This window comes from Talpa occidentalis, unplaced genomic scaffold, assembly GCF_014898055.3.
Source record: "Talpa occidentalis isolate TD23 unplaced genomic scaffold, MPIMG_talOcc4v2.1 talOcc4.7, whole genome shotgun sequence".
Taxonomy (NCBI): Eukaryota; Metazoa; Chordata; class Mammalia; order Eulipotyphla; family Talpidae; genus Talpa; species Talpa occidentalis.
In genome coordinates, this window is record NW_023605083.1 from 84012898 (window position 1) to 84026764 (window position 13867).

The 13867-nt window shown below is 37.0% G+C and overlaps 1 protein-coding gene across 2 annotated transcripts in view; it reads left to right on the forward strand.

Moving 5' to 3' along the window:
* The window catches only part of TAOK1 (TAO kinase 1), a 133151-nt gene that overhangs the window by 47363 nt on the left and 71921 nt on the right, over positions 1–13867 (forward strand). For both annotated transcript variants that reach the window (XM_037494974.2, XM_054689435.1), the window contains exon 3: positions 12690–12761. In XM_037494974.2, the coding sequence (XP_037350871.1) occupies positions 12690–12761 (72 nt within the window). The remainder of the gene's footprint in view (positions 1–12689; positions 12762–13867) is intronic.

Sequence of the window (13867 nt, forward strand, 5' to 3'; positions counted from 1 at the left end):
TTTTGACTCATATATTTTAATGATGTGTCATGGGGTTTGTAAAGGTTTATAATTGTATCTTCTTGCTGTATTGAACCTTTATCAATATGTAATGCCCTTTGTCTTTTGTAATCTTTTTTGATTTACTAGTCTTTTTGTGGACTTTTCATTGCTCTTGTGTATATTCCTGTGATGGAATTTTTGGGTCATAGACTAGGCATGCTTAGCGTTAATATTATTTGCTAGACTATTTCATTACTAAGTTGTAATTTTATAATCCCATCAACGGTGCACGAGAATTTTGTTTTTCCAACATTAGATGTTGACAGTCATTTTGAGTCATTCTGGTGGGTGTGTAGTGATACTGCAATGTGGTTTTTATGTATATTTCTCTGATGTTGAGCACTTTTTCATAGACTTAATGATGGCCATTCACATATCTCAGGGAAATGTCTATTCAGATGTTTTGCACATTAAAAAAATTGAGTTACTGGGCCTCCCTGGTGGCGCAAGGGGTTAAGCATGGCACTCTGAAGCAATCCGCACCCTCTGCAGCACGAGTTTGATCCCCGGCTGGCTGGAGAGAAACCCACATGGTGAAGTGGACCTCTCCTGCCTCACCCGCCGCTCCCCTCAGCAGTGTACTTGGGTCAATCTGCCTGTTCTGTTCCCCATTCTGTCTCTGGTGAATTCTCTCACCCCCCACATCTCTGGCCTGTACCCCAGCTCTTGTATGCATAATCTTTATAAATAAATAAATATTTAAAAAAATGAGTTACTGCTACTAGTTTTTAATCAGTTATTGGAGTCCTTTGTATATCCTATGTAATAGTATGCTTTGTGAATATTTTTTCCAGTGTGTGCACTGGAAAATTTTTTTAAAAGATTATTTATGTATACAAGAGCTGGGATGCAGGGGAGAGGGTGAGAGGGTTCAACAGAGACAGAGTGAGGAAAAGAAGAGGTGGATCGGCTGAAGTACACTGCTGAGGGGAGCAGCAGGCAAGTCAGGAGAGGTCTGCTGTGTTATGTGGGTTAGCTCCCTGGCTGGGGATCGAACTTGTGCTGCAGTGGTTGTGGATAGCTTGGTAGTACTGATACTTAATCCCTTGCACCACCAGGGAGGCCCCTGCACTGGACATTTTTATATATTGTGCAGTTTGTTGTATGCAACAATCTTTGTATGTGAAGTAGGTAATGTTCATTGATTCTCTCTGGTTATGTTCTTCAGGTCTTTTTCATCCTTTCTGATTTTGTTTTTTATTCTGTTAGTAACTGAAAGGTATTTTAAAATCTCCACTGATTGTGTATTTACCTATTTTTCCTCTTAGTCTGTTTTGTTTTAATTTATACATTTCTAAGTTATGAAATATGCAAATTTAGGATTATTGTACCTTATTGTTGAGTTGTTCCATTTTTACAAAATTTCACTCTTTATCTTTCACACTAGTTTTTCTTTGCTTGGTTAATACTTACATTGTGTTTCTTTTTCCCGCCTTTCTTATTTCTGGAATCTTATTATTTTTTTTTAATAGAGGCATGTTTTATTTATTTGTTTGTTTGTTTTTGTTTTTTTTTTTTTTTCTGTTTATACATGCACTGGGTACAGTCAGAAGTCAGAAGCGCGGGAGGGTGAGAGAATTCACCAGAGCCAGAGCGGGGAGCAGAGCAGGCAGAAGGACCGAAGTACACTGCTGAGGGGAGCAGCGGGCGGCAGGAGAGGTCTGCGCGCCATGCGGGACCCTCCTCTGGTGGCCGGGGAGCAGCCCGGGATCGAACCGGCACCACAGAGGCTGCGGGCAGCTTCGCAACCCAGTGCTCAACCGCTGCGCCACCATGGAGGCCCTATTTCTGGAATCTTATATCTAAAGTGTCTTTGTTGTTGTTTTTCCCCAACATTTTTTTTTTAAGATATATTTTTTATTTATGTATACAAGAGCTGGGGTGTAAGCCAGAGGTGAGGGAAAGGGGTGAGAGGATTCACCCAGAGACACAGTGGGGAGCAGAGTTGACAGAAATATACTGCTGAGGGGCGCAGCAGGCAAGATAGGAGATGTCTGCTGTGCCATGTGGGTTAGCTCACTGGCCGGGGATTGGACTCATGCTGCAGTGGCTGCCAACAGCTTCATAGTGCTAAGACTTAGCCCCTTGCGCCACCAGGGAGGCCCCATTCCCAGGATTTTTTTTTTTTCCAACTTTATTGAGATTTCATGTAAGCTTACAGAACATTTTGTAAGTTTAAGGCATATCTTATTTTGATTTGACAAAATGATATATTGTAAGATGATTCCTGTCATAGTGTTAATTAATATCACTGTCCTGTCACATAAGTTTATTTCTTTTTTGAACATTTCAAATCTACTCTGAGCAATTTCAAGTATAACAATGTCAAGTATATAATACAGTATTAGCTATAATCTCACTGTACATTGATTCCCAGAACTTGCTGTACATTAGGTCCCCAGAAATTATTAAAACTGGAAATTTGTACCTCTTGACTAATAATCTCTCCATTTCTCCACCCTCCAACCCCTGGTAACTAGCATTCTTCTATTTCTCTGCATTTGACCTTTTTAGATTTCACATGTGAAAGGTGGCATATGGTATTTGTCTTTCTTTATCTGGCTTATTTCACTTAGTTTAATACCCTCAAAGTTCATCCAAGTTGTCTTAAAGGATGGAAGTTCTTTCTTTTCCATTAAGTGATTAATATTCCAGTGTGTCATTGTGGGCTATGTAAACAATGCTTCAATAAATATAAGGGTATAGATCTCTCTTTGTGATCTTGATTTCATTTTCTTTGGAGATATACTCGTGGCATTGCTAAGTTATGTAGTAATTGTATTTTTAATTTTTTGAAGTTTTTATTGGTATTTATAGTGACTATTCAAATTTATATTTCCAACAACAGTGCATGAGGTTCCCTTTTATGTACACCTTTGCCAACATTTGTTATCACTTGTCTTTTTGATAGTAGCCATTCCAAATGTTTGAAGTGATAAATCTTACTGACCATTAGTAATTTTGAGCTCCTTTTCTTGTTCCATCTGACTGTATGACTTCTTGAAAAGAATGCTTATTCACCTCCTTTGCCCATTTAAAAATTTTTTTTAAAATTATTTTTATGTGATTTTTTATATATTTTGGATACTAGCCTTATTGATGTTTGATTTGTAGGTATCCTCTCCCACTGAATAGTCTCTTTTCCTTTTGGTGATAATTTATTTCTTTGTGCAAAAACTTTTCAGTTTAATGCAGTCCACTTGTTTTTGTTTCATTTGATACTGGAATTGAGTCCCTAATGATATCTCTAAGGCTGATGTAGTTTATTCTCCTATGTTCTATGTATTTTATGGTTTTAGGTTTTACATTTTAGTTTTTAATGAATTTTGATTTAATATTCATGTATGGTATTAGTGGTCTAGTTTCATACTTTTGCATTTGGCTGTTTAGTTTTCCCAATGTCATTTGTTTATAAGACTTTACTTTTTTCCCTCTTGAAATTCTTTTGGCTCCTGTGAGTAAATTAGTTATCTGTGTACGTATGGTTTTATTTCTGAACTCTCAATTGCATTCCATTGAATGCTATGTTTTTATTCCAGTAACATGCTGTTTTGATTACTGTAGTTTTGTAGTATAGTTTGAGGTTGGGAAATGTGCTATCTCCATTTTTGTTCATTTTTCTCAAAGTCATTTTTGCTACTTGGGTTCTTTTATAGTTCCAAATAAATTCCATAGTTAATATTTTGTTTTATTCTGTGAAGAATGCCATTGGATTTTGATAGGGATTGCACTGAAGCCCTATCAAAGTAATATAGGGTTTTTTTTTTCCCTTAAAGATTTATTTATTTATTTATTTATTTATTTATTTATGCAAGCACTGGGTACAGTCAGAAGTGTGGAAGGGTGAGAGAATTCACCAGAGCCAGAGCAGGCAGAAGGACGAAAGTACACTGCTGAGGGGAGCAGCGGGAGGCAGGAGAGGTCTGCGCGCCATGTGGGAAGGTCTGCGCTCCATGTGGGACACTCACCCAGTGGCCAAGGATCGAACCGGCGCTGCAGAGGCTGCAGGCAGCTTCCCAACCCAGCGCTCAACCGCTGCGCCGCCAGGGAGGCCCAATATAGTTGTTTTAATAATGTTATTTTTTTCCAGTTCGTAAGCACTGAATTTGCATATTTTGTGTCTTGTTTCAACAGTGTTTTTGTAATTTTCAGTGTATAGGCCTTTTGTCTCACAATAAATTTACTCCTACTTTAATTCTTTTTTTTTTTTTTTTTGTGGGACCCTTGCCGGCGGCTGGGGAACAAACCGGCGCTGCAGAGGCTGTGGGCAGCCTTGCAGCCCAGCGCTCAACCGCTGTGCCACCGGGGAGGCCCTTTAATTCTTCTTTTTTTTAAGATTTATTTATGCATACAAGAGTTGGGGTGCTGGGGTACAGGCCAGAGATGCAGGGGAGTGAGAGGATTCACCAGAGACAAAGTGGGGAGCAGAACAGGTAGACGAACTGAAATACACTGCTGAGGGGAGCAGTGGGCAAGACAAAAGAGGTCTGCTTTGCCATGTGGGTTTCTCTCTGGCCGGCCGGGGTTCGAACTCATGCTACAGAGGCTGCGGATTGCTTCATAGTGCAGTGCTTAACCCCTTGTGCCACCAGGGAGGCCCTACTTTAATTCTTTTTGATTCAACTATAAATGGGATTGTTTTCCTGAATTATCTTTCTGCTGGTTCATTATTTGCATATTGAAATTAAGCAGTTCTGTGTATTTTATACTATGCTACTTCATTGTATTCATTTTTTACGTCTCTTATGTTGAAATATGTTACTCCTCTGCCCATTTTTTGAATGAATTTATCATAAATGGATGTTGAGTCTTAGCACATTTTTTTTCTGCATGTATTGATATGATTATATGATTTCTGATGCACTTTTGTGCATGTGGTGTATCACACGTATTGATTGTGTACGTTGAACTATCCTTGCATCTCTGGAGTAAAGCCCACTTATTAATAAATCACGGTGAATGATTTTTTAAAATGTATTGTTGAATTAGGTTTGCTAGTATTTTGAGGAATTTTGTATCTATGTCCATCAGCAATATTGGTCTATGATTTTCTTTTTTCACAATGTCCTTGTCTATTTTTGGAATCAGGGTAATGTTGACTTCATAAAATACATTTAGAAATTATTCCACCCTTTTAATTTTTTTTTTGCAGAGTTTGAGAAGGATTGATACTCTTCTTGAAAGTTTGGTAATACTCACTAGTGTAGCCATCTAGTCCTGAACTTTTTGTTTTTTGCTCTTGAAAATTTTTTACTCTTTCATTAAATTTAGTATAAATTAGTAACAAACACAAAAGGCAGCAGGAAAGAAAAGAAGTTATTTCGGGGGTAGTGTTTTGACTGAATACTCTAATTATAAAGTTAAAAGGAGCTGTCACTACTCTTTCTCACAGTGGTTTGATAGGGCATTTTTTAAATTGTGTATTGTGGATTTGAATAAATGAGTAAATATATTATAGATGGTGAGTAGCAGTTTTCTTACTGCCCAAGAAAGAAGTTACAAATAAGGAAAATGGGGAGGCAAGAAAAAACCCTGTGGTGTTGAATTAGATTTAAGCTATCAGTAGGAAGGAATTGAGCATATACACAACACACAAATAAAAATGCCTGTTGTAGAAGGACTAAAGGATTATTGCTGCAGTCAAGAGCCGTTGATAGATGTTATAATTAAAAATGTTTGAGGACAGGTCCTCCTTGGCGTAGGGGTTAAAGACAGTGCCTTCAAGCTATCGCCAGCTACTGCAGCATGAGTTTGATCCCCGGCCTGCCAGGGAGCAACCCACATGGCGCAGCGGACCTCTCCTGCCCCACCCGCTGCTCCCCTCAGCAGTGTACTTCAGTAGATCTGCCTGTTCTGCTCCTCACTCTCTCTGGTGAATCTTCTCACCGCCCTGCACCTCTGGCTAGTACCCCAGTTCTTGTATGCATAAATAAATAAATGTTAAAAAAAAATGTTTGAGGACAAACAAGGTAAATGCATAATCTCTTAGAGTCCCAAAGGTTTTTATTAATTAAAATTGGAAATGGAGAAACTTGGCAGAGACACTACCTTAATCAGTGATCAAGGTTAATTTCACCCACAGTAAGATCTACTGACAACATGTATTTCCTTTGTGACATGACACACTGAGAAGGATACATCATTTCTGTGGTGCTTTTATAATATTTACAAACTTCATTCAATATCAGACAAATTCAAATTGGGGACCACCATACAAAGTAGTCAGTACTCTTTCAAAGGTCAAAGTTATGAAGAGACAAGTAAAGACTGAGCAGCTATCACAAATTGGAGGAGACCCAAGGCTACATCATAACCAGAGGCAGTATAGGAACCTTTTTCTATCCTAGAAAAAGGTCGTATTTGGAAAAATTGGTAAAATTCAAATAGTTTATAGTTTAATTAATGATTAATAATTTTACTAATGTTAATTTCTTAGTTTTGATAATTATACAAGAATTTAACATTACAGGAAGCTAGGTGGAGGGTATACCATAACTGTACTGTTTTTGTTACACATCCACTAAGTCTGAAATTATTTTAAAGTAAAAATATATAAACTTACCAGTCAATAGTCAGAAGTAGATTTTTCCAAACAGTGACAAAAGAGGAAATAAGTTGACTCTGTTTTCTTCTTTAGAAAAATAATACACACTTTGTAAATCAAAGTTTCCATAAAGGCACTGTTTATTATTTTAAAATCTGTAATTTTATTTTTTTAATATTTATTTTATATAATTCTTACATCATTTTTCATTTTTGCACAATGTATGCATTTTCATTTTGGTTATGTTCCCCATACAATTGCACCCCCCCTTATTTTGACCCTAATCCTTCTTCTCCCCGTGTGTCTCTGGTTTATAGTTGCTGGTTGTAAAATCTGTAATTTTAAAAGTGAACCAGTGAACTCTATTCTAAAACCCTGAAACATCTCTTAAGAATTACTTTCTTAATCTGTAGGGGAAAATTACCCATTCATTATTTCTTCTTCCCATTAGGTTGTACTTTTCCTACTCAAGCAACAAGTATTATATAGATGTTTAATATTTTGGAAGTACTATAGAGTTAATCTTTTCCTTTTTTTAATGGACACCTTAGGGATAAAAACCACATTTTTCTCTAGAAAATTCTAGAGAAATAATTCTTCACAATTTGAACTTTTTTTTTTTTTTTTTAAAGATTTATTTATTTATTTATACAAGCATTGGGTACAGTCAGAAGCGCGGGAGGGTGAGAGGATTCTGCAGAGCCAGAGCGGGGAGCAGAGCAGGCAGAAGGACCGAAGTACACTGCTGAGGGGAGCAGTGTGCGGCAGGAGAGGTCTGCGTGCCATGTGGGACCCTCCTCCGGTGGCCGGGGAGCAGCTGGGAATCGAACCGGCGCTGCAGAGGCTGCGGGCAGCTTCGCAACCCAGCGCTCAACTGCTGCGCCACCGGGGAGGCCCACAATTTGAACTTTTGGTTTATATCCCATTTGTAAATGAAAGACAGATTTTGTAATCACAATTTCACCTATAATTTCACTATTCAGGGATAGCTGTTATTATGTAGGTATCTATCCTTAATCTTTTGTATACATGTACTGTATGATTGTGTTTGATGTTGCTCATGTTTGTTTAATTTTTGGATTGAACACAAAATGAGGGAAAAGGGAGCTAGATAACAATTGTTTAAAAAGCAACCTTTTTTTCCTGTATTATAGTTTTTACCTTCCCACACACACCAATGTGGAGAAGTATAAAGGAAAAATAAACATAGAATCTTTAAAATGGACCCAATACAAGAGTCCCATTGAAAAAAATCCTTAACATGTGACCATTCAGCATGTGCTGGTAGTATTTTTAAAGATGACTGACTTTATAGTGAGTATGATTTATGTACAATAAATATACAGATATTAAATATAATTATGAAATTAGAAAATTATATTCCAGTGCAACCAACAATTCAACACAATAGTGACTGTTGTGGTGGGAAATGGAGTGGAAGAGATAGAGAATAGAATAATTATTGTTTGAGTATATACCTCTTTGAATAATAAATATCATATATTTAAAAGTTAAAATTAAACCAGTGCAGATGGCTTGTGTCACTGAAATTGAAGGCAAGCATGAACAATGAATGCACCTGTTTTTCACACGTTACCACTGTGGGGGAAAAAATATATCTAATGTAAGTAGCTTTTGTGTACATTATTTATCTGTATATGCTTAGTCTGTTAGGAGAAGGAAACTGCAGACAAATCTTGAATTCTTAATTGATGTTTTTTTCCCATATTGGTATGTATATGACAGTTCTGAAACTGTGTTGAAGGATTGGGTAATGAATAGTACAGACATTATTTGAATTCAGGATTCTAACTATAAAAGAAGAGAGATAGAAATGGAACTTGGAAGGTAAGATTTAGATAGGAATTACAGGTATTTAAATCAGTCTTTACATACACACTCACACCCCCCCATATCATTAAATATATGTTATATTTATTTCCTAATTTCCTGCTGCAAGACTCTAGTTGCGATCATAGCCCAGTAACAGTGAACTCACTTAGCATTCAGATCTTGAAATCCTCACTTAGTAAATAAGAGCTTCTTGGAGGAATGGCTCATTTTATTGCTAGGTCAGGGATCATGAAAGCTAAACCTTAGAACATCCTGTGTGAGAAAATTAAAAAGTGCTTCAAAAAAAGGAAGGTGCTGTCAAAAGAACACTGAACCATCTTACCAGCTTGAAGGGGCTCCTACTGGCCAAATCTGAGAAAATTTGAGTGTCAATATAAGGATATGTACATAATTTTATAAAATATAAGCTGTGCAATGAAATAGGAGTCCATAATTTCCATGATAGCTGAGGGATTAATGGATGAAAAGGAGGGCACTTTTTTTTTTTAAGATTTATTTATTTATGCATACAAGAGCTGGAGTACAGGCCAGAGATGCGGGGGTGAGAGGATTCACCAGAGACAGTGGGAAACAGAACAGGCAGGCTGAATGAAGTACATTGCTGAGGGGAGCAGCGGGCGAGGCAGGAGAGGTCTGCTATGCCTTGTGGGTTGCTCCCTGGCTGGCCTGGGGATTGAACTTGTGCTTCAAAGGCTGCGAACAGCTTCATAGGTTGCGTCTTAACCCCTTCCACCACCAGGGAGGCCCCAGGACAGCTTTTTCTTAAGTAAAATACTGAGTTATAAATATGAAGGGAATGATAAAGAGTTGGAAAAACCAACATTTTGTCGTCATCATACTATATAGATTGAGTCTAGAATCATAAGTGGTTGCTAAATCTGGGGAGAACAAGTGAGAAGCAGGTTGTTTAAATGTTTTAAAAGTCTCTCTCCACAAATAGCTTGTTAGATACAAGCTATATAGCTTAAAAGTATGTACTTATTAAAACTATAATCATACTTTCAGAAATAATACATGAAAGATCAGACAAACATATGTATTTATGGAATATCAGTCATGCCAAATTCCTGTTCAGGGAATTTCCAGCATGGTGTCATTCATTTGTGAGCAATTCTTATTTAGACATACACGTTCACCTCCTTGTCCAGCCTAGTTAGCCTCTACTCCTTGATGGTCTCCTTCTGTTACGAATGTGTATGTCTGATTGTCTGCTCCTTAGACCAGACATTTACCTTCCTCATTTCCCAGGCATTTGAGGAGGTCTGGGGCCAGGAAGATAACTAATCCAACCCATTCTTGTGGTGGTGTTTCTAGTGCCCTTTCCATTCCTATCTGTAATCAGATAAATTTCCATAACCTCTTCTTTTTTTCACATCTTGCTGAATGAGAGTTTTGAAAAATAAAACTATAAACTCAGCTATTCCCCAGAAGAAATCTTTTATCAAAGATAATCTCCATGGGGATTGACTCCGACTGTCCAACACTTGTCTAATCAAGATGTAAATTATTTTGCTTCTTGTTCCCTGTCTCCCACTGTCTCTTTCTTTGTTCCAGCATTTAATCCAGGATGTTATATTTCACGTACTATACCAACAATTAAATCAAGCTTTATCTTATACTAATTTTATTCAGCAATCAAAAAAGATAAACTCATGCCATTCTCAGCAACATGGATGGAACTAGAAGGAATTATGCTCAGTGAAATAAGCCAGAAGGAAAAAGAAAAACGTTGGATGTTTTCACTTATAGCAGGAATATAGGGGAACCAAATAAGACATCAGTGTAAAAAAATAATAACAGTACAAAACACAACAAAGCAAAAACAGACAATTATAAATCAGAGACATCCTGCAGGGGAGGAGGACGGAGAGAGATCAGAGGGATGGAGGGAGGGAGGAGCACAGGGGATTGAGGTGATGGTGCACAGATGCATTGGTGAAGGAAACTATGGGGACTGCACCTGAGAGGGTGGGGGGCAGCAAATACTGTTTAAAAATGAACATTGATGTAAGAAATTTAAAAAATTAATTAAAAAATGTGCTATACATATTTTAAAAAAGTATAGTTTCATGCACAACGGTGGAATTTGCGTCTGAACCTCTTATCACATGTAAAAATTTGATCCCAGTGGATCAAAGACCCAAATGTGACAGCTAAAACTATGAAACTCTTAGAATCTTAGTTGGGTTTGACAAAAGATTCGTAGATGTGACACCAAATCTATGAACAAGAAAAAAAAAAAATAATTGATAAATTGTGGGGCCTCCCCGGCGGCACATGGGGTTTCCCTGGTGGTGCGGCGGGTTGAGCACAGTGCTGTGAAGCTGTCTGCAGCCTTCAGCATGGGTTCGATTCCTGGCTGGACAGGGAGATTCCCACATGGCTTGGCAGATCTCCTGCCAATTTAGTTTCCCTAGAAAATTGTTCATTTCATTGATATCAAAATTTATTGGGTTTAAAAGCAGTTTTGATATCCTTTTAGAGCCTGCTGCTCCCCTCAGTATTTCGCCAGTCTGCCTGTTCTGTTTCCTGCTCTGTCTCTGGTGAATCCTCTCACCCTCCCGCGCCTCTGTCCTGTACCCCAGCTCCTGTATAAAAATAAATAAATCTTTAAATAAATAAATAAATAAGACATGAAATGGGATATTATTCAAAAAAGAAAAATTGATAAATTGGACTTCATCAGAATTAAGACTTTTGTAAATCAAAACGATGAAAAGACAACCTGCAGAATAACTGAAAATATTTGTAAGTCATGTCCGATAATGGATTTATATCTAGAATATATAAAAAAACTATAACACAATAAAATAAAAAGTGGGCAGTGGATCTGAATTGACATTTCTCCAAAGAACACATACAGTGGCTAAGAAGCACAAGAAAAGTACCTTATGATAATGTTGAAATGTTGAAAACATTATGGTAAGTAAAAGAAGCTAATCACAAGGATCCATACTGTATGAGTCCATTTATATAAATGTTGAGAATTGATAAATCTTTAGAGAAACAAAAAGTAGATTAGGGGTGGGGGTAAAGAGTCAGTGTTGGGCCTCCCCGGTGGCGCAGCGGTTGAGTGCTGGGCTGCGAAGCTGCCCACAGCCTCTGTAGCGCCAGTTCGATCCCAGGCTGCTCCCCAACCACCGGAGGAGGGTCCCACATGGCGCACAGACCTCTCCTGCTCCCTGCTCTGGCTCTGGTGAATTCTCTCACCCTCCTGTGCTTCTGACTGTACCCAGTGCTTGTATAAATAAATAAATAAATCTTTAAAAAATAAATAAATAGAATTTAAAAAAAAAAGAGTCAGTGTTAAGTGAGTCCTGGAAATAATTAATCAATAATTACCTTCCAATTTCAATTACTAATGAGAGCTGAAAGCTATGGGATTCCCCCTTTTTTAATGGAGAAAAACATTTATTGTGGTAAGACATAAAATTTACCAGTTTAACCATTTTTAATTGAACAATTTGAGTTTCTATTTGAGGTAATGAGAATACCAAAATTAATTGTCTTTTTGGTTGCCCCATCTGTGAATAAACTAAAAGCCATTGAATTGTATATGTCAAAATGGGTGAATTGTATGATCTATAAATTATACTTCAATAAAACTGTTAGAAAAGCTGTTTCAGCTATTGATTAAAACCACGGGACTTACAGGTAAGCAGAGAACATTTTGGGAATTAAAATTTATGGATTTTATTTTTCCACTCCTCCCACCCGCTATGGAAACGCTCCCCTGGTAAAACTATCTTCCACTGAAGATTAAAGATAATTCATTCTAGGGCCTCCCCGGTGGCGCAGCGGTTGAGCGCCGTACTGCGAAGCTGTCCGCAGCTTCTGCAGCAACAGTTCGATTACCTGCCGGCCAGGGAGAACCCCACATGGTGCAGCAGACCTCTCCTGCCTCGCTCGCTGCTCCCCTCTCTGTCTCTGGTGAACTCTCTCACCTTCCCACGCTTTTGACTGTACCCAGTGTTTGTATGAATAAATAAATCTTTAAAAAAAAAAGATAATTCATTATATCACCTTTTGTTTTAGATCAGTTTTAGTAATTTTTGTTTTCTTTAGATCAGTTTTAGTAATTTAGTTTCCCTAGAAAATTGTTCATTTCATTGATATCAAAATTTATTGGGTTTAAAAGCAGTTTTGATATCCTTTTAGATGATGTAGCTTATAAATGCTTTATTCTCAGACAAATATTGCCTAGACTGAATCTTTTAATTTTATAATGGTCCTTTCTTTGTTTACTTAGGCAAGAGATGTGCGAACCAATGAAGTGGTGGCTATCAAGAAAATGTCTTATAGTGGAAAACAGTCTACAGAGGTAGGTGACATGTATGCATTCTTATTGAGGGGTAGTTGGGGATTTTTCAAACTGTGATTTAATATTCTGTTAGGATATTATAGAGGGATTATTAATTTCTAAAATTATGAGCTAGATAAGATGCATTTGACAATAAATTATATTGGATATACTGTTTTTAATGGTTTAGAAATTAAGTGCTATTTTAAACAGAATTTAATCAAAAGGCAATACTATATTTTTTCTATATTCTGATAAACTAATCTGAAAAAACAAAATGCTGCTACATTGAACTTGACCTTTAGTTTGCAAATATTCTGGTTAGTTCTTTTCTGATTATCCTTTCTCTTTAATTGCATAAATTTATTTTTATTGTCTGCTTTCTATATCTAGGATTTGTTGATTTTCAGTTTAAAAATGTATTAGTATTTTTAATTGTGTTAAAATACACAACAATATTTACTTAACCATTTGTAAGTGTGTGTACAGTTTATTGACATTAAAAACATTGACATTGTTTTGCAATCATCACCACCATTTATCTCCAGAATTCTTTTCTTGCAAAACTGAAATTTATACCCATTAAGTATTATTCCTTCCTCATACCAGCCCCTGGCATCCATGATTCTACTTATCTCTATGACCGTGACTACTTTAGTTGTCGTGTAAGTGAAATCATCAAGCATTTGTCCTTTATCACGGACTTATTTCATTAAATATAATAATGTTCACAAAGTTCAGATCATAGTATATTTCAGAATTTTCTGTTTAAACCTGAATAGGATTGACATATTTATAATTGGAAGCTTGTATCATTTGATCGCCTTTACCCACTAGGGGAGGACATTATCTTTTCATGCCTAATACTAGCATCATTAATGAATTTTTTTTAATTTAAATTTTATTTTTATATTCCCCATACAATTACAACCCCCTTATTTTGACCCCAATCCCTCCTTTCCCCGCCCCTCACCCACCATAGAGTGTCTCTGGTTCATAGTTGTTTGTTGATTTCGATATTTTCTTTGTTATAGTTATTCTTCTTCCTGGTCCCTTATTTAAGTTTTCTAGATTCCTGCTATGAGTGAAACCATCCGGTATTTTCCTTTTTCTTTCTGGCTTATTTC